The 25,467-nt window shown below is 39.0% G+C and overlaps 1 protein-coding gene across 7 annotated transcripts in view; it reads left to right on the forward strand.

Annotated features, from left to right (window-relative positions):
- PTPN4 (protein tyrosine phosphatase non-receptor type 4) overlaps positions 1-25,467 on the forward strand; it is a 239,265-nt gene that overhangs the window by 31,326 nt on the left and 182,472 nt on the right. For 4 of the 7 annotated variants that reach the window (XM_036319442.1, XM_036319445.1, XM_036319443.1 and 1 more), the window contains exons 1-4: positions 6,702-6,854; positions 7,410-7,498; positions 11,800-11,954; positions 22,717-22,824. In XM_036319442.1, the coding sequence (XP_036175335.1) occupies positions 6,823-6,854; positions 7,410-7,498; positions 11,800-11,954; positions 22,717-22,824 (384 nt within the window). In that variant the 5' untranslated portion in view covers positions 6,702-6,822. Of the gene's footprint in view, positions 1-6,701; positions 6,855-7,409; positions 7,499-11,799; positions 11,955-22,716; positions 22,825-25,467 lie in introns of those variants that run through there. The other 3 variants (XM_036319444.1, XM_036319448.1, XM_036319446.1) reach the window with 2 other exon arrangements.

Here is a 25,467-nt window from a genome sequence, read left to right on the forward strand (position 1 = left end):
GTTGATGCTTTCTATTGAGTTCTTTATGGCAGTGATGTCGTTTTTCATTTCTTCTTGGTTTCTCTTCATTTCCTCTTGGTTCTTCTTCATTTCCTCTTGGTTCCTACACATATTGTTGAATTGGTCTTCCATTTTTTTCATCCACCTTATGACCATTACTCTGAATTCTTTCTCTGACAGGTTGCTTGCCTCCATTGCCTCCATTTCGTTTACTTCCTTTTCTGATGATGCCTGTTTTTCTCTCATATTTGGGTTGGTTCTTTGTTTCACCATGATTTCTCTTCTCAAGGTGTTTGGTTATGTAGTTCTCTCTCTGCTGCGCTGATTCAAAGGCACAAAATACAACACAACAAGGCACAACGTACAAGGCAACAAACTAAATGCATTCACGATATTAATAACCCCAAATAAAGGTGACCCCCCGAGCGAAGAGAATTAGGGGATATAGAAGAAAAAAGAGAAAAAGATTAAAGAGAAAAATAAAAAACAAAAAGGAGTGCCGAAATGAGATTGGGTAAAGGGAGAGAAGAAAAAAAACAAAAATACAAAAAAAAAAAAAAAAAAAGTAAGAGAATGAAATAGAGGTGGGGAAGAGGCTATTTGTATGGGGAGAGCGAGGGATTGGAAATTAGATATATAAGTAGGGTGAAATTTAGACAGTGGTTAGAAAGAAGGAATAGGTAAAATCCAAAGCAGGAATAGGGTAAGAGAAACAGGACAACAAAAGGGGAAAAGTGAGGAAGAGAGTTTTGGCTTAAGGGTAAATGTGAGCTAGAGAGAAATGATGCTAAAGGAACGATGAAAATAGTGTGTATAACACTAATCCCAAAATAAAATAAGAAAAATTAAAAAAATAATAAAAAATAAAATGACACTTGAAAAAATGGTAAAAGGATAGCAATAATACTGGTTAAAAAAATGTAGTAATTAAAAAGGTAAAATCAAGTGATGAAAAAAAAATAAATAAATAAGTAAAATAGGTTCTTAATGAAATGGTGAAAAAAGAATTTAAAAGAAATATATATATATATATAAAAATATTCGGAAGTGAAGGTGCTTCAGATCTTCCACTCTTCTTTTTGGCACGCCTCAGTCCTGCCAGGCATTCAGGGGAGTGTTGAACTTCCCTGCGATACACTGTCCCTCCGTGCAGTAAACCACAGACCTGATTTTAAGGCAGCTTGTATTTGTTTACCAGACTGCCTTTATTTGTGATCGCAGAAGAGACAGTTCGTGGCTCTGCCTCTGGGTGGCAGTGTGTCTGGATTGACCTCCAAGGCTATAAGTCCTCACTATCAGTAGGGTGTTTTTTTTTGTTTTTTTTCCTCTATGGTATTGGGAACTGATTCAGGAAAGACCACTGCCCAGAGCTGGTTCCTTGCCACTGCCCGCTGTTTCCCAGGCTCCCCAAAAAGAACTTTCCCCTACAGGCTCTGTGAATGACCCAACTGGGGAATCCCATGCACTGGGTTTAATAATCAAATGCACGGATCTAAGGGGAACTGTAACAAGAGCCTGATAGTTGTGCGAATTCGCAAGCCTCCACCTTCCAGGTCTGCGCACAGTCTCCGCGCGCAGTCTCCGCGCGCAGTCTCCGCGCACTCACTCGCCCCTGGCACCAAGTAGCCAGCAGATTGGCAAAGTCCAAGGCTGCTCCCTTACATCCAGTCCAGCTATGGGCTCATTTTTCGCGTTCCCTTCTGCCAGCAGCCCTGTGGGGCCCCTTCCCCACTCGCGGGTCACGCTGGTCCCAACGGCTGCAGACTCTGTGGGGCGCAGATTCCGCCCCGCGCGCGCGAGCTCGGTCCTCCCTCCAACCCGAACTTCAAACCGCACCTTTAGGGGATGTCCAACCTTTCAGTGAGAAGAAGCAGTGCTCGTCTGAGTTCAGGCAGTGACGCTGCTTGAGATCCCTTGTTTCCAGGTTAGTAGCTGGTCTCTGGATGCTGGCAACAACCACCCAAGATGGCGCAGTCTCCACTGCTTAGCTGGCGCACCACGAGAGGCTTCAGCCGCAGTCTCCAACCGTCCTTTTTTTCCTGGGGGTTCTCGGTCTTTCCTAGCTGCAGACAGTCTCTCAGCTGAAAATCCTCTGCCTATTTGGGCTGCATGTTACCCGTTTCAGCTGCTCACCCTTATCTGCTCCAGGACAAGGCACAGGACACGTCCGTTTATACCGCCGCCATTTTTCCTCCATATCAATTTATTCTTTTAAGGATTGTGCTGATGGCAGTGTTTCTGAGAAATACTTGCCTAATCCAAGGCCACCAAGGATTTCTCCTGTGTTTTCTTTAAGAAGTTTTATTGTTTTAGGTTCTACATAATCTATGATTTATTTTAGTTAATTTTTGCATATGGTGCAAGGTGTGGATTGAAGTTCCTATTTTTTTTGCAAATGGTATGTTGAAATGACTATCCTTTCTGTACTAAATTGCCTTTATATCTTTGTCCATATTTTTATAATTTGAATATCATTCATGTTCAGCTCTTCTTACTTAACATAATGTGTATAAATTTTTAATATTAGCAGCGTGGGGGAGGCGCGCGCCATTCATGCACGAGTTGAGGATGGGAGAGTTGGAAGGGGTCGATCTCAGCGAACGTACCTCAATCGATTGAGGATATTTTTAGCAAAGGCCAGCTTAGGAGTACCCTAATTAAGTTAATAACAGTGTACCTACTTATATAGTTTAAGTTTAAAAAATTTGGCTCTCAAAAGAAATTTCAATCGTTGTACTGTTGATATTTGGCTCTGTTGACTAATGAGTTTGCTGACCACTGTCTAGTAGATCCATCATAAGCAAGAGTGGAATTTGCACAGAGATCATCATATGTTGCTGCATTTTTTTGTATATTTCTTTCTGTCTCATGAATGCTTGTTGGTGTAGTAATACTACTGTGAAAGATGTATTAGTTTTCTATTGTATAACTAGAGGCCCGGTGCACAAAAATTTGTGCACTCGGGGTAAAGGGGGGGTCCCTCAGCCTGGCCTGTGCCCTCTCGCAGTCTGGGACCCCTTGGGAGATAACCACCTGCTGGCTTAGGCCTGCTCCCGGGTGGCAGAGGGCAGGCCCAATCCCTAGGTGCAGCCCCTGGTCGGGCTCAGAGCAGGGCCGATTGGGGAGTTGGGGCGCCGCTCCCTGTCATGCACAGAGCAGGGCGGATAGGGAGGTTGCGATGCCACCCTCAGTCACGCTCAGGGTAGGGCCGATTGGGGGGTTGGGGCACCCCCCCGTCACACTCAAGGCAGGGTTGATGGGGAGGTTGCGGCGCCACCGCCTGTCACGCACAGAGCAGGGCCAATCCGGGGGTTGGGACGCTGCCCCCTGTCACGCATAGAGCAGGGCCCGTCAGGGGGTTGAGGAGCTCCCCCCTGTCACTCAGAGAGTAGGGCCGATAGGGGAGTTGGGGCACTGCCCTCTGTCACGCACAGAGCAGGGCCCATTAGGGGGTTGGGGCGCCGCCCTCTATCACCCACAGAGCAGGGCCGATCAGGGGGTTGGGGCACCGTCACTGTCACACTCAGGGCAGGGCTGATGGGGAGGTTATGGCTCTACCCTGTCACACACAGAGCAGGGCCCGTGGGGAGGGGGGTTGGGGCGCTGCACCCTGTCACACACAGAGCCGCAGGGCGATCAGAGGTTGGGGAGCTCCCCCGTATCAGGCACAGAGCAGGACTGATCAGGAGGTTGGGGCGCCTTCCCCTGTCACGAACAGAGCAGGGCGGATAGGGAGGTTGTGGCCCCACCCCCTGTCACACACAGAGCCGCAGGGAGATCAGGGGGTTTGGGCGCTGCCCCCTGTCATGCTGATCCTGGTGCTGGGAGGCATATTACCCTTTTACTATATAGGATAGAGGCCTGGTGCATGGGTGGGGCTGGCTGGTTTGCCCTGAAGGGTGTCCTGGATCAGGGTGGGGGTCCCCACTGGGGTGCCTGGCCAGCCTGGGTGAGGGGATGATGGCTGTTTGCAGCTGGTCACACACCATTCAGGTTGGGGGTCCCCACTGGGGTGCTTGGCCAGCCTGGGTGAGGGGCTGAGGGTTGTTTGTGCTGGTCACACACCCTTCAGGGTGGGGGTCCCCACTGGGGTGCCTGGCCAGTCTGGGTGAGGGGCTGAGGGCTGTTTTCAGGCTGGCGGGTGACGGAAGCTCCCAACCGCTCCTTTTTTTCTTTTTTAATTCTGAGCCAGCTTTAGCTCTGAGGCTCCAGCTCTTAGGCCTCTGCTGTTGAAAGTAGGTAATCGAAACAATGTATAACTCCAGCTCTGATCCCAGCTCGCTGAAAGCTGGTTTCTGGGGTTTTGTTTACCTTCTATATTCGTTACAGTGTTTTTTAAACTGCAGGCTCAGAGGCCTGCAGCGGTAGGCGGGGAATGTTGGTTTCTTCTGTCACTGAAGCAAGCAAGCCCCATGTTAGTTTCAAGCTGCCTGGCTGCCTGCCGCCATCTTGGCTGACAGTTAATTTGCATATATCCCTGATTAGCCAATGGGAAGGGTAGCGATCGTACGCCAATTACCATGTTTCTCTTTTATTAGATTAGATAAGTTACCACAGATTTGGCAGAATAAAGCAGCACATTTATTTTCTTCCGGTATCATGGGTCAGTAGTATGGGTACAGCTTTGTTTTGGTTCTCACAAAGTTACAAACTACATGTTAACTGGACTGCAGGAGCTTGAGGTTCTCTTCCAAAACATGTTATTGTTGACAAGTACAATCAACTGTGGGGCTGAGGTCTTCAGTTCTTTGCTGGCTGTCAGTGGATACCTGCACTTCCTTGCCACATGGTTCTGTCCTAGTCCCTCTCACAACATGGCAGATCATGTCTTTAAAGCCAGCGCCAGAATTTTTTCACTTCAGGAAGGACCTAGTCTTTCTTTTAAGGGTTTTCACCTGATTAAGTCAGGGCCACCAAGGTTAGTCTCTCTTTTTTTAAAATATATTTTTACTGATTTCAGAGAGGAAGGGAGAGGGAGAGAAACATCAAGTTTTAAATCTATTTTCATTTATTCCTTCTTTGTGTTCTTCCTTTCTTTATGTAGATATGAGTTTAGACCTATATCATTTTCCTTTTTTCTAATGAACTTTAAAAATATCTTGCAAGGCAAGTCCACTGGAAACAAATTCTCTTTCTCTTTTTGTCTGAGAAAATCTTTATTTCTCCTTTGAAAGGATTTTTCAGGATACAGAATTCTAGGTTGGTAGGTTTTTTTCCTCCCCTCAACATTTTAAGTGTTTTACTCCAATCTCTTCTTGCTTGCATGGTTAAGAAGTTAGATGTAATTATTTGTTCTCTGTAGGTAAGGTGCTTCTTTTCCTCTGGCTTCTTTCAGGATTTTTTTTTTTTTTAGTCTTTGATTTTCTGTAGCTTAAAAATTATATGCATAGATGTGGGGTTTTTTTTGTTTTATAGAAATTCTCAGTCATTATTGATTTATTTCTGTTCTTTTTTCTCTTCTTCCCGTATCCCCATTATATGTATGTTATACCTTTTGTAGTTGTCCCACAGTCCTTGGATATTCTTCTGTGTGTTTTTTCCAGTCTTTGTTTTCTCTGATTTTCATTTTTTTGAGGATTCTATTGATACATTTTCTAGCTCAGAGATTCTTTACTTTGCTGTAAGCCTATCAAAGGCATTATTTATATCTGTTGTTTTTTTTCCCCTGTACCATTTCTTTTTGGTTCATTCTTACGGTTTCTATCTCTATGCTTACATTGTTCATCTATTCTTGCTCTCTACCTTATCAATTAGAGCCCTTAGCATATTAATTATAGTTGTTTTAAATTCCATGTCTAATAATTCCAACTTTCCATGTCTGATGCTTGCTCTGTCTCTTCACAGTGTGTTTTTTATCTTTTGGTATGCCTTATAAATTTTTCTTGATAGGTAGATATGATATTTTGCTAAAAGGAACTGCTATTAATAGGGCCTTAGTAATGTGGTGGTAAGGTTGGGGTAAGGGAAACATTTTTTCCCCAGGACAGGGAATATCCAGCCCATAGGCCATGACCTGAGAAATCATTTGGTCTGGCCCTGCCAAGACATTAGGGGTGAGTTAATTAAGTGTTTGACCAAATGTAGCAGGCTAATTTTTAAGTTGATAATTTTGTATGGCCGTGAACGATGTTGTAAATATCCAAATGGCCTTTGGCAGGAAAAAAGTTCCCCGCCTCTGCTTTAGTCCTATGATTTGCTCTTAGTATTTTAGTGAACTTATGCCTCTGTACTGAGAATTTCACAGGCGTTTTCATTTTTTTTCTCTCCACCTAGGTGGGACAGCATGGCTAGAGTAGGCTGGGTTGGTTATTTTCTTTGTCCCAGGTCCCTTAGGCTCTGGTTAACTAGTTTCTTTTGAGGGTAGTTAAGAAGGACTGAATGCTCTGGTCACCCCATCCCACCCAACCTGCGGCAAGCCCAAGAGTATTTTTCTCTAATATTTACTATGGGAATCTGGTTGAGTTCCTGGAGGTAAATCTCACAGTATTATGGGAGCCTTCCAATAACTGGGTCCCCCTGGAGTTTTTATTTATTTGTCATTATTATTTTTAATCCTCACCCGAGGACATGCTTTAAAGAGAGGAAGGGAGAGAGAGAAACATTGATGGATTGCCTTTCATATGCTCCCAAAACAGGATGAAACCCACAACCCAGGTATGTGCCCTGACCAGGAATCTAACTAGTAACCTTTTGGTACACAGGATGATGCTCAATCAACTGAGCCACTCCGGCCAGCCCAACTCTTAAGAATTGTCCACATTGAGTCTCCAGCAATTCATCAGTTACAGTTCAGGCTTTCCTACTACTCATGCATTGGCTCCTATGGCAGTTTCTGCTTGTGTGTCTCTACTCTGGTAAGTTGTGACTCTTCATATATGCCTGTCTCTCAACCTTATGAATTTTAAACTTTGAATCCTTGAATGTTGGAAAATGTCTTTAGCTTTATTCTTTCACATTGTTAAACAATGGTCATTGACTCCATTTCAACGCCAAAAGGAATCCCCGATTTAGAATGTGGTGAAGAAGTACACTATTCAGTGCAAAACAATTCAATTTTTATACAGCATGGCTGTGACAGCAGCGTGATTGGAACAGCTTAGTTGTGATACAGCATGGCTGTGAAGCAGCCCTAGGACTAGCCATTCCTGGGGCCAGGCCTTTCTCTGGCTAGATAGCTCAACTCTGCTCCTCACTGATCTGCTCTGCTTCCTGCCTGTCTGCTTTGGCTTGCTTTGGTGTGCTCTGCTTTGTTCAGGTGAGACATCTTTGGTGTTTCAGCTCAGCTGGGGAACTGCAGTCTTTGGTGGAAAGGGAAAGTATGTTCTCAGAGCCAGAGGGGAGCTGGCTTATATGGACAGAAGTCCCTGTCCCTGGTCCCTGATTGGTTGGTATGTTCTCTTTCACAACAGGTTTCCTAATCTTCAAAGTTTGATTGGTCCAAAAGACATTGTCCTGATTGGTCAGAATAGAGCTACTCTGGATGGTTGCAGCTGTGCAGGTTTGATTGGATGGGGAAAGCCTTAGTCCTTTTGGTTAAATAGGATTCCCGGAACTCCTTTGTAAGGGTTGGCTTAGGTGGCAGAAACACACTGCAGGCAGGCAGTTCAGTACAGAGGCAGGGAGTTTAGTGCAGTCTTCTCCCTGAAGTGCAGTTTGTGTGAGTCGTCCCTCTGTAGAAATCGCTGCTGGGCTCTGGGCTCTGTTTTTGTCTTTGTTGTTGTTTTTAAGTTTGAGCCCAGTTAACCACCAGGAGCCCTTCTTAGTAGATGTCTTCTTTCTGAGGGTCCACAATACAAATTCTAATTTGGGGGGTATATACTTCTGTGTTTCAAATACAGTAAAGACTCAATATAACAGACTAATTCAGGCAAGTGGGTGTCTGTTATATAATTAAGTAGGTTTTCCAAAAGCATATGTTAAAAAATTGACAAATTAGTTTACCTATTTTTGCTTATGTAGACATGTTTGTGTAATTAAAATTATGTATGTGTGAAAATTTTAATTTCATAGAAAAGCTTTCTATATGTATTACAGTAATTTTAAATTTATACTGAATAGGTGTAGTAAGTACATGCATTTACCAGTCACCACAAGTAAACAAATGCACAGGACTGGGGCACATGGCTGGGGTATGGCTTAACACATATAAGGACATCAGCCAGCTGGCATGCGTTAAAACTACTGCAGAACGTCACGCCATGGGACAACAGAACCAGTTACCATGGGAAATGTGGTGTAATCATTCACTGAACATTGTTTACCAGCGGTGACTCTTTAATTTAAATATGTAAGCTATAATTGTACATATCTGATATTTATTTATGTCATTAAAATTACTAGTGTTTTTCCCAACATATGGCTATTTGCTAAAATTTGTTAAAAATAACGAGAAAACCTGTTAAGTTACTTCTAAGCAAAGCTTGGTTAATTGGGTGTTAATTTTTCACATATGACATACAGACCGGAAATTTTGTCCATTAAGTCCAAAGTCTGTTAAATCAGACTCTTTAAAATTGAGGGTTTACTGTAATTTTCTTTCAAACTTTGAAGCTACATCTTCATTGTTTTGTAATATCAAATGCTGCTTATATTGGTGTGATACCTGTTCTTCTGTAGGAATATACTTTTTCCCTCTTGGGTTACAAGTTGAGATGCAAAGATCTGTAGTCTTAAGTTTTTGTTTTTGTGTTAAGAATAAGAGTAATCTGAGAAAACCAAGATGGCGGCATAGGTAAACACCGGAAATTACTGCCTCGCACAACCACTTCAAAAATACAAGTAAAAGACAAAACGGACATCATCCAGAACCACAGGAAGGCTGGCTGAGTGGGAATTCTACAACTAGAAGGAAAGAGAAAAGCACACTGAGACTCAGAGGAGCTGCGGAAGTAAAGTGCAGAGGTACGGAGGCTCGAGCATGTGAGGAAAGAGGCTGGCAACGGAGGACACCGGTGTCTTTTTCAATCGGGAGGGAGTCTCAAGCTCCTAACTGCTCTGAACTCCAGTTCCGGGCGAGTCTCTGGGGACCCAGACTCATATGGGGAGAAACTGGACTGTCTGGCATCGGTTGGAACTCCAGGGCGGCTTTCTCTCAGAGGTGCTTGCAGCGATTACCAGGAAAGTGACTTGCGGAGCCTCTTAGGGTAGGACTGAGGAGCAGCCATAGCTGCTTGCTCCACCCTGTTAATCCCCTGAGACCCCGCCCCACCCAAGCTGTGCACAGAGGCTTTTGGATATGAAAGGCCTGGCCCTTTGCAATCTGAAAATTACCTAACAAACTGCAGCTGGGTCAGAGAGACATAGAACTTCCAGAAGAAGGCCCAAGACCCCACAGCAGCTTTCATTGCTTCACAGCTGGGCTTCACCTGGTCACCTCCAAACCCCAAAGAAGAGGAATCTGCAGATCTCTCCATAGCTCCTGCTGTGTAGCCTCAGGCAGAGGCTAAATTAGCACCTCCTTAGAGATCCAAGAGACTGTGTACCCAGTGGTCAGCGTGGGACCATCCAGATTACAACTCCTCAGACCCATAAGGGACACACTCAGGGGGCAGACTCAGTGAGCCCCACTGAAGCAAGTCTTGCCCCAGAAGGGTGTCTCCAGCACAGAAGTTCTCCCACTGCAGACACAGCTGATTCTCACAGCCAATTCGCCTGGAGGTCAATTCCTCCCAGTGATACCTATAACAATCAAGGCCTAAGTACAAAAAGACTCACAAAGGGGTGCACCAAGAGTGTCCACCTCAGGTAACTGGGGAGGCTGAGCCACTGTGCCCTATAGGACACCTAGCACAGAAAGCCACTCTATCAACACAAGGAAGCATAAAAAATGCAGAGACAAAGAAACAGGTCACAAATGACAGAAATGGAGGAAAGCAAACTACTGGATATAGAGTTCAAAACCACACTTCTAAGGTTTTTCAAGAATTTTCTAGAAACCACAGATAAATTTAGTGAGACCCTCAAGAAATCTAGTGAGACCCTTGAGGTTATGAAAAAGGACCAACTAGAAATTAAGCGTACACTGACTGAAATAAAGAATATTATACAGAGTTCCAACAGCAGCCTAGAGGATTGCAAGAATCAAGTCAAAGATTTGAAATGTGAAGAAGCAAAAAAACACCCAACCGAAAAAACAAAAAGAAAAAAGAATCCAAAAATATGCACATAGCGTAAGGAGCCTCTGGGACAACTTCAAACATACCAACATCCGAATTATGGGGGTGCCAGAAGAAGAGAGAGAGCAAGATACTGAAAACCTATTTGAAGAAAGAATGACAGAAAACTTCCCCTACCTGGTGAAAGAAATAGACTTACAAGTCCAGGAAGCGCAGAGAACCCCAAGCAAAAGGAATCCAAAGAGGACTACACCAAGACACATCATAATTAAAAGAGCAAAAGACAAAGAATCTTAAAAGCAGCAAGACAAAGACAGTCAGTTACCTACAAGCGAATGCCCATACGACTGTCAGCTGATTTCTCAACAGAAACTATGCAGGCCAGAAGGGAGTGGCAAGAAATACTCAAAGTGATGAATAGCAAGAACCTACAACCAAGATTACTTTACCCAGCAAAGCTGTCATTCAGAATTGAAGGTCAGATAAAGAGCTTCACAGATAAGACAAAGCTAAAGGAGTTCATCACCACCAAACCAGTATTATATGAAATGCTGAAAGGTATCCTTTAAGAAGAGGAAGAAGAAAAAGGTAAAGATACAAATTATGAACAACAAATACACATCTATCAACAAGTGAATCTAAAAATCAAGTGAAAAATAATCTGATGAAAAGAATAAACTGGTGAATATAATAGAATTGGGCATAGAAAGGGAGTGGACTGACCATTTTTGGGTGGGAAGAGGTATGGGGGGGGTGTCGGAAGAGACTGGGCAAAAATCATACACCTATGGATGAGGACAGTGGGGGGGGGGGTGGAGGGGGGGGGGGGAACCGGGTGGAGGAGAGCTATGGGGGAAAAAAGAGGAACAACTGTAATAATCTGAACAATAAAGAATTAATTTAAAATAAAAGAGTAAGAGTAATCCTATTAGAATTAGTTTGAATTTGAGGATAGTTAAAATGAAGGGCATTGTATTTAAAAAAACACACAACTCCATGTTTCCTTTTAGTCTTATGCGCTTAATAAAGGGAGGAACCCATCAGAGTTAAATAATCTTCCCTCCGCCCTAACTGGTTTGGCTCAGTGGATAGAGTGTCGGACTTCGGACTCAAGGGTCCCAGGTTCGATTCCGGTCAAGGGCATGTACCTTGGCTGCGGGTACATCCCCAGTGGGGGGCGTGCAGGAGGCGGCTGATCTATGTTTCTCACTCGTCGATGTTTCTAGCTCTCTATCCCTCTCCCTTCCTCTCTGTAAAAAATCAGTAAAAATATATTTAAAAAAAAAATCTCCCCTCCTGTTGCCAATTTGCAGTGTTTTTAATACTTGCATCAATGAGTACTATTCAACTTCCTGAAGTAGCAAATTCTTTTTCCCTCTTTTGACTACTAAATTTATATGTTTTGAATTGGAATATTATTCCCTGAACAATATTTCTGTTTTCTCAGTGGAACAGTTAAAAATAAACCTTTTTCTAGGTAGGTTGTAATTTTAGTTTAGATAATGAACTATATGTATGGTATCTTCTTTTATACTTACAAATTCTTATCTGGTTGTTTCAAAATTTATAACTGCTTTTTACCTAAGTGGTAATTGAAAAATACATAGTAAATTTGTGTTTTAAATAAACTACTCTGAATCTTGAACTGTTTTATTCAGTGATTGTTTTTTTTTCCCCAACTTAGACCTTGTGTGGACAGTAATGACCTCACGTTTCCGTTTGCCTGCTGGCAGAACCTACAATGTACGAGCATCAGAGTTGGCCCGAGACAGACAGCATACAGAGGTGGATTGCAACATTTTTCTTCTGGATAACACTGTACAAGTTTTCAAAGTTAGTGTAAGTATTTTATATCGCTCTCTTTTAAAAATTATATCTGGTTATAATTAAAATTAGTTAATTATAGTAAAGGTTGAAACTCTTATTCAATGAAGAACAGTCATTGTAGTGTAGGTTTGTAACTACCAAGTACAAGTTCTGATTCAAACTAGGTCTTTAAAAAAGTTGACAAATCAGCAGTGCATTATGATTAATTAGTGGAGCAGATCAATAGTATGTGGGTAGTTTTTATAAATGTGCCTGAAAGGAATTTATTCTCCTAAATAACTTATACATTTCCATTTTAATCTTACTTGTACTGTCTGTGAATAAAACCTTTGCTAAACAGAGATAAATAATAGCCCTGATATTATCTGAGTCTTGTCTGGAATATTTATTCAACAAATAATTTGTTCATCTTACTTGTGTATAGCTTAATATGTTCAACATTATTTGTGAGTTTCACCCATGTGGTGTGTTAACAGTAGTTGGTCATTTTCATTGCTGTATTATAGTACTCGTTGTAATATGAATATACTGTAATTTACTTGTCCATTGATTTATTACCATTTACTTGTCAAATTTACTGTTGGTGTTTATTTGGATTGTTTCCACTTTGCTCTCTTATCAGTAATGTGCTGGTGAATATTCTTGTGTATGTCTTGATATATATATGGGTGCATTCCTGCTTTTTGTTTAAAAAATTTCAAGCCAAAAGAAAAGATGCAAGAGCATAATGAATACCCATATACCCTTTACCTAGATTAACCTGTTCTTAACATTTTGTTGTGCATTTCCTTTCCTTTTCTTTTTCTGTCTTTATTTTCTAAAAGTGGTTCATTTTGCCTGTAAGTATTTCAGCATCCTAAGAGCCTCATAAATTACCACAGTATCATTATCATACCCAAAAATTTAGCATTATGAAAATAATAGCAGTAGCCTGTGTGACAAGGAAGAATTGGGGGAAACTAGCCTGTTCCAGTTATTAACAGTGAAACAACTTGGGGTTGATGAATATTTAGTAGGCTGAATCTTCTCCTTTTTTCATTTGTTGAAGTACTTGTTAACCAAATCAATAGTACAAATAGAATTATAAACAGGGGGTTACCTAGTGGATGCATATTGAGATGGGAAGCCAAAGGAGTATAAGGATGATGGATTTAGCTAAATGAAAGTTAATTTACTTGGACTCATTCTACAGTCATATTTGTAAAGGAAGATAGAATTTGGGGGGATTTTTTTCCCCGGTTATTGTTCCATTGACTTTATTTCACATATGAGAAAATAGATTTAGAGTCATTAGGTTACTTGCCAAGTTAATGGCAGAGCCAGGACCATGTACGTTTGTGTTGTATATGCAAGATCTGTTAGGACCTCTTATTTTCAACACTTTACTGTTTTATCAAGGATTATTTATTAAGTATTACTTTAGCCCTACTTAAATTTGTTGTGTTAATTCCTTTTAAAATATTATTATTTGTGGATGTCACTCAGATTCACCCAGAAGTTTTTGTTTGTACATTTATTGGTTTATTCATGTATACCATTTTAAAAACCAAATAGTTCTGTCGAGTGTTATAACAAAAACTAGCAGACTCTTACCCTGTTACTTCTTAGAAGTAACCACACTCAACACATTTAGTTTTTCTCTAATATTTGTTACCGTAAGTATAAGAAACATGCTTATATTATTTCTGGTTTTGTCTGCTTTGGTTATTCTTTTTGTTGTTCTTCATATTATGTATTGACGTTGGAGGATGAGAATTTAGATCTCTTATACCTCTGTTCCCACATACTTCCTATCATCCTGTCAATAAACAAAGAAGTTACATAGTGATATTTTGTTAGTTCAGTACTTTTTCCCTTGGCGAGAAATCCTTCAATTATATGCCTGTAGTTTGTAGAGCTGAATGAGAGAAAGGGGCTGAAGAGGTCTCAATTCTTCATATGTAGGCTTTTGCTTACTGTGTAGATTTTCCATGTACAATAAAAGGTAATCAATTGTACCTGATGTTTCTGAATCTAGAATATTACTGGCTCATTTTCTTCAGAGAGCAAATCTCTAGTTCTTACAGAGATTGGCAATAGGAAGAGGAAAGTGAGGGGAGGGGATCTCTTGGTCACAGAAGGGGCTGTTAGACAAATTGGCTTTGATTACTGCCTTTACTGTTTTTTTTTAGTGTGTCTTAGGCAAACATCTCTGTCCAGCCTGCCTCATTTAGCTTTGATATCTCTTAGATTGATTTTCAGCATCTGACCTGAAGGAGAATTTAATCTTTACCAAGATTTTTTGAGTAAAATCAGATGTTAAAATGGAACTAATCATCTTGAGTGCAAACAGACATGACAATTTGCCAATTTTCATAGTGTGTGAAAATTCAAACACTGTAGTGTATGATAGACATGTATAGCTGTTAGTTAGGTTTGTATCATATTTGTCATATATAAGTCTGTTACTAATAATGACATTTACTTCTCTTGAACAGTTTCCTCAACAATTATCCAATGATGAATTTCTAAGTCTTTATTTTGAAGACTTACTAGTTCTGTGATTCTAATCAAGCTACTGTACCTTTCTGTGCTTCAGATTTTTCATTTGTTAAGAGAATAATACCGGCCTTGCATAGGATGCTTAGAATCAAATGAGAATATTTATGAAGTGCCTATTTATTGTATCTGACTCATATGCATTTAGAAAAGTTGATTCTTCTTTCTTTTATTGCTTGTGATCCAATTGATCTATTCTCTAGGTCCAGAAATACTTTCTTAGAAGAATATTACTAAAATTCTACAAAATAGCAATCTGTTAATTGTTTTATATATATATATATATATATATATATATATATATATATATATGATATTTTCATGTACTGTTTTAGAACCCAGTACAGTAAATTAAATAAGAGTATAGTTATTCATATACTTTATTTAATAACTAGTATACATTATGGAAAATTTTTCATAAAATAGCTATAAGCCATTACATTTTTGAGAAATATATTGGATTCTATTTAGAAAGATTCTGTAGCTTAGTCTCTCTACTCTGGAAGGTATATATAGACTTTTTTGTTTGTTTATTATAATATACTAGAGGCCTGATGCACAAACTTCGTGCAAGAGTAGGCCTTCCTTTCCCTGGCTGCCGGCACCGGCTTCCCTCTGGCACCCAGGACCCGGACTTGGAGCTTCCTTCCTCACAGCACCAACTTCATCTGGAAGGTCATCTGGTCTAATAGCATGTTATGCTTTTATTATTATAGATACAATATATGTTACATGGTGCAGTGCAGAAATCTTCAGTGTGCAATTCAGTGAATGTTTATACATGTATACATCTGTGGAACCACCACCATATTAAGGCATTGAATATTTCACTCACCAAAGAATATTTCTTCATGTTCCTCTGTTTCTTCCTCCATTTTTTCTCCTTTATTAGTCCCCCTTGGTTAATCTTTTTTTTTCTTTATTGATTAAGGTATTACATATGTGTCCTTAACCCCCCCCCCCCACACACACACACACATACTCATGCCCTCACCCCCCTGTTGTCTGTGTCCATTGGTTAGGCCTTTATGCTTGCATATAAGTCCTTTGGTTGATCTCACCCCCTTACCCTCACCCTTCCCCACCTTACCTCTGAGGTTTGATGTTCTAATCGTTGCTTCTCTGTCTCTGGATTTGTTTTTGTTCATCAGTTTATGTTGTTCATTATATTCCACAAATGAGTGAGATCATATGATATTTATCTTTCTCTGACTGGCTTATTTTGCTTAGCATGATGCTCTCCAGTTCCATCCATACTGTTGCAAATGGTAAGAATTCCTTCTTTTTTACAGCAGCATAGTATTCCATTGTGTAGATGTACCACAGTTTTTTAATCCACTCATTTGCTAATGGGCACTTAGGCTGTTTCCAAATCTTAGCTATGGTAAATTGTGCTGCTATGAACATAGGGGTGCATATATCCTTTCTGATTGGTGTTTCTAGTTTCTTGGGTTATAGTCCTAGAAGTGGGATCACTGGGTCAAATGGGAGTTCTATTTTTAGTTTTGTGAAGAAACTGAATACTATATTATACTTTTAGTGATTACTTTAGAAATGACAAAAGTCTACCTTTATTTAGTACTTCTACCACGTTCCCCCCCAAATGCAAAAGCCTTAAAGCAGTTTAAATCCATTTACTTGCCTTCTACTTTTTTGCTATTCTTACGTATTTTTGCCCTACCCCTCATATGTTATAAACCCTACAAGACATTATTATTATTGCTTCAAACAGTTAATAGTCTATTATATTTATCTTTATATATATATATATACTCTCTGTAGCTATTCATTTCTTACATCCCATGCTTTCATCTAGAATAATTTTCCTTCATTCTAAAGAAATTGTTTTATTATTCTTTGAAATACAAGATCTGTTAATAACAGATTCAGTTTTTTGTCTGAAAATGTCTTTAATTACTTTTCATGTTTTGGTGGTATTTTTGCTGAGTATAGAATCTATGTTGACATTTTTTTCTTTAGTAGTTTAACGGTACCATTTTATTGACTTTCATAGTTTCTCTTGAGAAGTCATCTTTCATTCTTATTGTTCTCCTGAAGGACAAGAGATGTGTCCTTTCTTCCTTTGTCTGTTTTTAATATTTTTCTCTTTCTCTTTGATTTTTATTTATTTTTTATTTTTTAAAAAATATATTTTATTGATTTTTTACAGAGAGGACGGGAGAGGGATAGAGAGTTAGAAACATCAATGAGAGAGAAACATCGATCAGCTGCCTCCTGCACATTCCCTATTGGGGATGTGCCCGCAACCAAGGTATATGCCCTTGATCGGAATCGAACCTGGGACCATTCAGTCAGCAGGCCGATGCTCTATCCCAGTGATGGCGAACCTATGATACGCGTGTCAGAGGTGACATGCGAACTCATTTTTTGGTTGATTTTTCTTTGTTAAATGGCGTTTAAATATATAAAATAAATATCAAAAATATAAGTCTTTGTTTTACTATGGTTGCAGATATCAATAAATTTCTATATATGACACGGCACCAGAGTTAAGTTAGGGTTTTTCAAAATGCTGACACGCCGAGCTCAAAAGGTTCGCCATCACTGCTCTATCCACTGAGCCAAACTGGTTAGGGCTATCTTTGATTTTAGTCACGTGTCTGTAATATACTTAAAATGTGTTAGGTGTGTGTGTGTGTGCGCGCGCACATCATGCTTCATATTCATTGAGCTTGAATCTCTTGGTTAATATTTTATAAAATGTTTAAGCTTATTATCTGTTAATGATTCAAATATTGCTTTTAACCCATTTTCTCTACTTCTGGACTATAATATGTGCTAGACTGTTTTCACTGCACCTCATCATATCTAATGTATATTCTATTTTTTGTTTTTAATTTCTCTTTGTTTTTAACAGCTATTAATGTTGTCTTTGAGGTAATTCTGTTTTTTTTTCTTATTCTGCTGTTAAACCAATTCCATATTATATTTTTGTTCTAGTTCTAGAAATGTCTTTATGATCACTTTTATTGATTCTAACACCTTTGAAATATTCCATATTTTAATCCATTTTCTCTATTCTTCTAGTCTTTAATATCTTAGTCATAGTTATTTTGAAGTCCTTTTATACTAAAACCAATATGTAGATTACTCTTTCTTTTGACTGCTTTGTCTCTTGATTTCAGACACTTTTTCAATTTCACATATCTACTAACTTAGCAGTGTGTGATGGATATTGTGTGTGTAATGTAGAGTAGCACTTGTCATTTGTTGATTTGTTGATGATAGTCATTCTGACAGGTGTGAGGTGGTACCTCGTTGTTTTTATTTGCATCTCTCGGATAATCAGTGACTTGGAGCATGTTTTCATATGTCTCTCAGCCTTCTATATGTCCTCTTTTGAAAATTATCTGTTTAGGTCATTTGCCCATTTTTTGTTTGACAACAGGATTGTTTATCTTCTTTTTGTTAAGTTGTATGAGTTCCCTGTAGATTTTGGAGATTAAACCCTTATCAGAGATAACATTGGCAAATATGTTCTCTCATGCAGTGGGCTTTCTTGTTGTTTTGTGGATGGTTTCTTTTGTTGTGCAGAAGCTTTTTATTTTGATGTCGTCTCATTTGTTTATTTTCTCTTTAGTTTCCATTGCCCTAGGAGCTGTATCGGTGAAGATATTGCTTCAGCATATGTCTGAGATTTTGCTGCCTGTGGATTCCTCTAATATTTTTATGGTTTCCTGTCTTACGTTTAAGTCCTTTATCCATTTTGAGTTTATTTTTGTGTATGGTGTAAGTTGGTGGTCTAGTTTCATTTTTTTCACATGTATCTGACCAAATTTCCCAACCCCATTTATTGAAGAGACTGTCTTGACTCCATTGTATGCTCTTGCCTCTTTTGTCAAATATTAATTGCGCATAATGGCTTGGGTCGATTTCTGGGTTTCTGTTCTGATTCATTGATCTGTATGTCTGTTCTTGTGCCAGTACCAGGCAGTTTTGAGAACACTGGTTTTGTAGTATAGCTTGATATCTGTTATTGTGATCCCTCCAACTTGGTTCTTCTTTCTGAAGATCGCTGCAGCTATGCGGGGTCTTTTTTTATTCCAGATGAATTTTTGGAGAGTTTGTTCTAGGTTTTTGAAGTATGCTGTTGGTATTTTAATAGGGATTGCATTGAATCTATAGATTGCTTTAGGTAGTATGGACATTTTAATGGTGTTGATTCTACCAATCCATGAACACGGTATATTCTTCCATTTGTTTATGTCTTCCTCTACCTCTTTTTTCAGCGTCCTGTAATTTTCTGAGTACAGGTCCTTTACCTCCTTGGTTAAATTTATTCCTAGGTATCTTAATTTTTTTTTTTAAGTAAATCTTTATTGTTCAGATTATTACATTTGTTCCTCTTTTTTTCCCCCCATAGCTCCCCTCCACCCAGTTCCCACCCCACCCTCTGCCCTTACCCCCCCACTGTCCTCATCCCTAGGTGCACAATTTTTGTCCAGTCTCTTCCCGCATCTCCCACACCCATTTCCCCACCAAGAATAGTGAGTCCATTCCCTTTCTATGTCCCTGATTCTATTATAATCACCAGTTCATTCTGTTCATCAGATTATTTATTCACTTGATTCTTAGATTCACTTGTTGATAGATGCATATTTGTTGTTCATAATTTGTATCTTTACCTTTTTCTTCCTCTTCCTCTTCTTAAAGGATACCTTTCAGCATTTCATATAATCCTGGTTTGGTGGTGATGAACTCCTTTAGCTTTTCCTTATCTGTGAAGCTCTTTATCTGACCTTCAGTTCTGAATGATAGCTTTGCTGGATAAAGTAATCTTGGTTGTAGATTCTTGGCATTCATCACTTTGAATATTTCTTGCCACTCCCTTCTGGCCTGCAAAGTTTCTGTTGAGAAATCAGCTGACAGTCGTATGGGTATTCCCTTGTAGGTAACTGAGTTTCTTTCTCTTGCTGCTTTTAAGATTCTCTTTGTCTTTTGCTCTTGGCATTTTAATGATGATGTGTCTTGGTGTGGTCCTCTTGGGATTCCTTTTGTTTGGGGTTCTCTGCGCTTCCTGGACTTGTAAGTCTATTTCTTTCACCAGGTGGGGGAAGTTTTCTGTCATTATTTCTTCAAATAGGTTTTCAATATCTTGGTCTCTCTCATCTTCTGGCACCCCTATAATTCTGATGTTGGTACGCTTGAAGCTGTCCCAGGGGCTCCTTACACTATCTTCATATTTTTGGATTCTTTTTTCATTTTGCTTTTCCGGTAGGGTGTTTTTTGCTTCTTCACATTTCAAATCTTTGACTTGATTCTTGCGCTCCTCTGGTCTGCTGTTGGGAGTCTGTATAATATTCGTTATTTCAGTCCGTGTATGCTTAATTTCTAGTTGGTTCTTTATCACATCGAGGGTCTCATTGGATTTCTTGAGGATCTCAGTAACTTTATCAGCGGCTTCTAGACAGTTCTTGAGAGACCTTAAAAGTGTGGTTCTGAACTCAATATCCTCCATTGACAGTTTTGTCCTGTTTCTTTGTCTCCGCATTTTTTATGCTTTCTTGGTGCACCCCCTAGTGGTCTTTGTGTGCAGTCTTGTTGTAGTTAAGCCTTGATTGTTGTAGTTAAGCCTTGATTGTTGTAGGTAATACTTGGGGGGATTTGACCTCCAGGTCAACTGGCTATGAGAATCAGCTCTGTCTGCAGTGGGAAAACTTCTGTCCTCTAGGGAGGTGCTAATCTAGCCTTTGCCTGAGGCTATCTGGCAAATGGCTCTGTGCAGGGCTTGGGCGGGGCGGGTCCCACGGGATCAACAGAGCCAGTGGAGGGAGCAGTTATGGCTGCTCTCAGTTCTGTCCCCAGAGGCTCTGCCTCTCAGAGTCCCAGCAACCGCTGCAAGCCTCGGAGAGAAAGCTGCCCTCGCGTTCCGACCGATGCCAGACAGTCCCGCTTTTCCCGTTTCAGTCTGGGTCCCTAGAGACTCGCCCAGAACTGGAGCTCAGAATCTGAGACTCCCTCCCAATTGAAAACAGCAACCGCGCCCTCAGCTACCAGGTCGCTCCGCGCGTATCTCCGCACCTTTGTATTTTCCGCACTGCGCCTCCTCTGAGTCTCGTATGCTGTTCTCTTTCCTTCTAGTTGAAGAATTTCCCCTCAGCCAGTCTTCCTGTGGTTCTGGGCGATGTCCGTTCCGTCTTTTAGTTGTATTTGTGAAGTGGTTGTTCGAGGCAGCTAACTCCGGTGTTTACCTATGCCGCCATCTTGGTTTTCTCCTCTACTTTTTTTCGGTATCTTAATATTTTTGTTGCAGTGGTAAATGGGATTTTTTTTTTTAGTTTCTCTTTCTGTGAGTTCATTATTGGTGTATAAAAAAGCCATAGATTTCTGGGTGTTAATTTTGTATCCTGCTACATTGTCAAATTCATTTATTAAGTCTAGTTTTTTGATAGAGTCTTTAGGGTTTTCTATGTACAATATCATGTCATCTGCAAATAATGACAGTTTTACTTCTTCTTTTTAAATTTGGATCCTTTTATTTCTTCTTCTTGTCTGATCACTATGGCTAGCACTTCCAGTACTATGTCAAACAGAAGTGGTGAAAGTGGCCATCCCTGTCTTGTTTCTGTTCTTAGGGGAAATGGTTTTAGTTCTTGCCTATTGAGTATGATGTTGGCTGTAGGTTTGTCATATAAGACATTTATTATGTTGAGGCATGATCCCTCTAGTCCTACTTTGCTGAGAGTTTTTATCAGGAAAGGGTGTTGGATTTTGTCAAATGCCTCTTCTGCATCAATTGATAGAATTATGTGATTTTTTTTCTCTCAATTTGTTGATGTGATGTATCATGTTTATTGATTTGTGGATATTGTATCAGCCTTGCATCCCTGGAATAAATCCCACTTGGTCATGGTGTGTGATCTTTTTATTGTAATGCTGGATCCGATTTGCTAGGATTTTGTTGAGGATTTTAGCATCTATGTTCATCAGAAATATTGACCTGTTGTTTTCTTTCTTTGTAGTGGCTTTATCTGGTTTTGGGATTAGGGTAATGCTGGTTTCATAGAAAGAGCTTGGAAGTGTGCCTTCCTCTTGAATTTTTTGGACTAGTCTGAGAGGGATAAGTTTTAATTCTTCTTCGGTTTGGTAAAACTCCCCTGTGAAGCCATCTGGCTCTGGGCTTTTATTTGCTGGGAGTTTTTTGATAACTGCTTCAATTTCCTCCTTAGTTATAGGCCTGTTGAGATTTTTTTATTCTTCTTGATTGAGTTTTGGAAGGTCATATTTTTCTAGGAATATGTCCATTTTCTCTAGGTTGTTTAGTTTGTTGGAATAGTGTTGTTCATATTATTTGTCTTTGGCTTGCCAACAAGAGTAGGAACCTCAGTTTTGCCTGTCTGTTGTTACTCCTTAAAATTCTAGTGATAAGCCTAAATACGTTTTGTTAGAGACAGTCTCATTATCTTTAGAGAAACTGTTTGAAGTAAGGTAGTTTCTCTGCAGATGTACTGTCCCTTGTGCTTTAGAGACTCCTACCCTAACTGGTCTTCTTGTGAAGTAAAAAACTATAGAGCTAGTAAAGCCTACAAAGAGATTAAAAACCATCTAAACTTTAAAATTTATTCTGTAGGCCATTTTATCATCCACTTATTCAACAAACCAAATATTTACTTATTTATTTTTTAAATATATCTTTATTGATTTCAGAGAGAGAGAGAGAGGGAGATGGAAACATCAGTGATAAGAAAGAATCATTGCTCGACTGCCACCTGCACACCCCACACTGGGCATTGAGCCCGTAACCGAAGCATATACCTGACTGGGAATCGAACCTTGAACTCCTGGTTTGTAGGTTGGCACTCAGCCATGAACCATGCCGGCCAGACTGGCATTATTTATTTTAGTCACACAAATTTTAAATAGTATTTAGTCAAATATGTTATTTTCCAGTCAATTTAAATGTAAGAAAAAAACAATAAGGCAATTGACTAATGTGGCAACAATATAAAATTACAAAAATATCATACTGTCCTGAAAGCAGAACGCATTTTTAATTAAAGGTTTCCTTATATCTTCATATTTATTATATAGTCTTTGAATTAGTTTGCCTAAAGTTAGACAGTTTTTTAAGTACTGTGTAACCTGTGAAGTCTCTATTCTCAATAGTCATTGGATGGGAACAGGTGCCAATTTAATAAGAGAAAAGTCCAACAGGTTAAAAATCTGAAAGTGTTTATAGGCTATTGGTATTGATTTCCTTTTATTTTTCTCCTAGAAACATGATCAAGGGCAAGTTCTGTTGGATATAGTCTTCAAACATCTTGATTTGACTGAGCGTGACTATTTTGGTTTACAGTTGGCTGATGATTCCACAGATAACCCAGTAAGTGTAAGCTGTTTTCTCATTTTAATTTTAATTTTTCTCTGTCATAATAAGTTTTTTTCTGATTTATAATGTTCACTGTTTTAGTGAGTTTTTTAAAAATTTAGTTTGACTGTGGTGATGTGATAGAAGGAAACTTGACTTTGGCTGGTTAACAGAATGCAGTATACAGATGATGTATTACAGAATGGTACACTTGAAACCTGTATAATTTTATTAATCAATGTCATCCCAATACATTTAATAAAAGTTTTTTAACGCAGAAGCAAGAAAGACAAAAAAATATTAATTTGAATAATTAGAGGTAATTCTTTGCCTTTATTCTTCATTTTCTTGATGAATTAGTCTGTAGTTATTTCTGTAAAGTTTTTTCAAATTGCAAGTCAGTCTGTATATCTAGTGCCAGTTTCTTTATTTATGTGTCTCAGTCAACTAAGAAGTAAATCTAATTCATGCTTCTTGACTTAAAGAGAGAAAATTGGCCTAAAGATTAAAATATTAATTTAATACTAAAATATTAAAGTAAAATATTTTAAAATATTAATGTATCATTAGCCTGCATTAAGATGAAGTTAGTTTTTTTGTGGCATTTGTGGTGAGCTGTTTGTGTAAATATTCCAGTAAGAAGACTCAATGGAGGCCCTCACAAATGAGGTAGAGATTAAATGTCAGAGCTCTATAGTTCTTGGGCAGTATTGTTTATTGGATTGTTACTAATTCCTCAGTAATTGCAATCATGATTCTTTGTATTGGAAAGATCACATCATAGAAATAGAAAATAGCACGTGTTGAATAACAGAAATTATGAATTTTTTGTAAATGTATATTGTTATTCAGTGAGGTCTTTTACAAAATAATATGATATCCTTTTGACTAGTACAAAAGAGTGACTATTTTGAAGGACATCTTTTGTATAGTTTAAAAAAACTGAGAAGCTGAAAAATGGTTCTCTGGATCACTGCTTCACAAATTAGTTTTATAAGGCCATATGGAACATGGCTATAGATAAAATAACTTCTTTGCCTTCGCCCTTGCCCTTGCCCTTGCCCTTGCCCTCGCCCTCATCCTCATAGCCAGGATCTTAGCTCTCTGAATAAAATGGTTAGTAGGAAGTAAATATGAAATGTTAAGTATTACTTATTTTTGGCATAATTTACTGATTTTTTAATTGAAAACTATGAGGACAATATAGATAAAACAAAGCAAGTGGCCTGTTAGTATCTGTGGAAATTTGTATACAAGAAGACATTTCTATTCTAAAACAATTACAGCAGGGTGAATGGGGGAAAGCAGAGGTATTTTGAGCTGGGATGATCTTTTGCTGTCACCTGCTTTTTCTTACTTAGTCATATTTTTCTATCTTGAGCATTCCTTCCCAAATAAGATATATTCCCAGGCCCAAGGATCTAATTGCTAATGATCTAAGATACTAATTCTTTCCCCCAAATTATAGAATTTAAAGACCCAAACCCTAAGAGATTATCTTGTCTAACACCCTTATTTTTCATGGGAAATTATCCCAATCCAAGGAGATTAAAGTCCAAGCTACTGGATGGCATTGATGAAACTAGACTTGGGTCTCCTTCTTTCCACGCAAGTTTTTCCACAGCACTACAATTTCAGTATTTAAATATTCAGAAGAATCTGTGAAATGCCAAAATGTGTCCAAGAAGAACCTTTAGAGCACAAATGTTGTGTCTCATCTCTGGTTGTCAATATGAAATATATCAAGACTTTGAATATGTATAATAGATTGAGGGAAAGTTTTGGAAGTCATTTTTAAAAAGAGAAAGGAGTAAGAGACTAACTTTTATGAAATATCTATTGTGGACTGGTTAATAAACCAAATTATCACAATAATCGTATGAAAGTGTCATTAAAATTCTTTTGGTTTGTTTTTTTGTTAATCCTCACCTGAGAATATTTTTCCATTGATTTTTTAGAGAGAGTGTAAGGGAGAGGGACAGACAGATAGATAAATCCATGTGAGAGAGACACATCGATTGGTTGCGTCTCTCACGTGCCTCACCCGACCAGGGCTGGGGATTGATCCTGCAACTGAGGTCTGTACTAGAATCGAACCAGGGACCCTTGTGCAAAATGTTGCTTCCCAGGAAATGATGATGTAGATGTACAGATATTAGAAATGAACATATTGAGGAAAGGAGATAACCATGCAATAAAATTACCAGCAGTGATTAGAAGGAATTTGATATTTAAGACTAGAAGAAGAAAAATAGGCTGTTAAGACCTAGTTTCAGTTTTAGGGCCTGGTTTCACTCGAAAGATGATGATTGATTGGATGAAGATGAAGAAAAGTGAGTAAATGCTGGAGATGTTGAAGAGAGAAAGTCAACAGAACTTGGTTGGATCTGATTAAGGTAGAGTAGGTTCATGAGGGGAAAAAAAATCAGCGTTAATATCTCAGATTCTGTCTTTGGCAACTAGATAGAAGAACCATAAAAATAGTATTATTGGAATATAGAAATACGTATCATTTTGTTTTATATATTGATTTTGTATTATGCAACCTTCATAAACTCACAGTTTAATGCTACTCATTTTTTTTGGTAAATTCCATAGGATTTTCTACATACATTATCATGTAAACTAAGGAAAATTAAATTTATTTAATTTCAGTCA

This window comes from Myotis myotis, unplaced genomic scaffold, assembly GCF_014108235.1.
Source record: "Myotis myotis isolate mMyoMyo1 unplaced genomic scaffold, mMyoMyo1.p scaffold_m19_p_8, whole genome shotgun sequence".
NCBI classification, from domain to species: Eukaryota; Metazoa; Chordata; class Mammalia; order Chiroptera; family Vespertilionidae; genus Myotis; species Myotis myotis.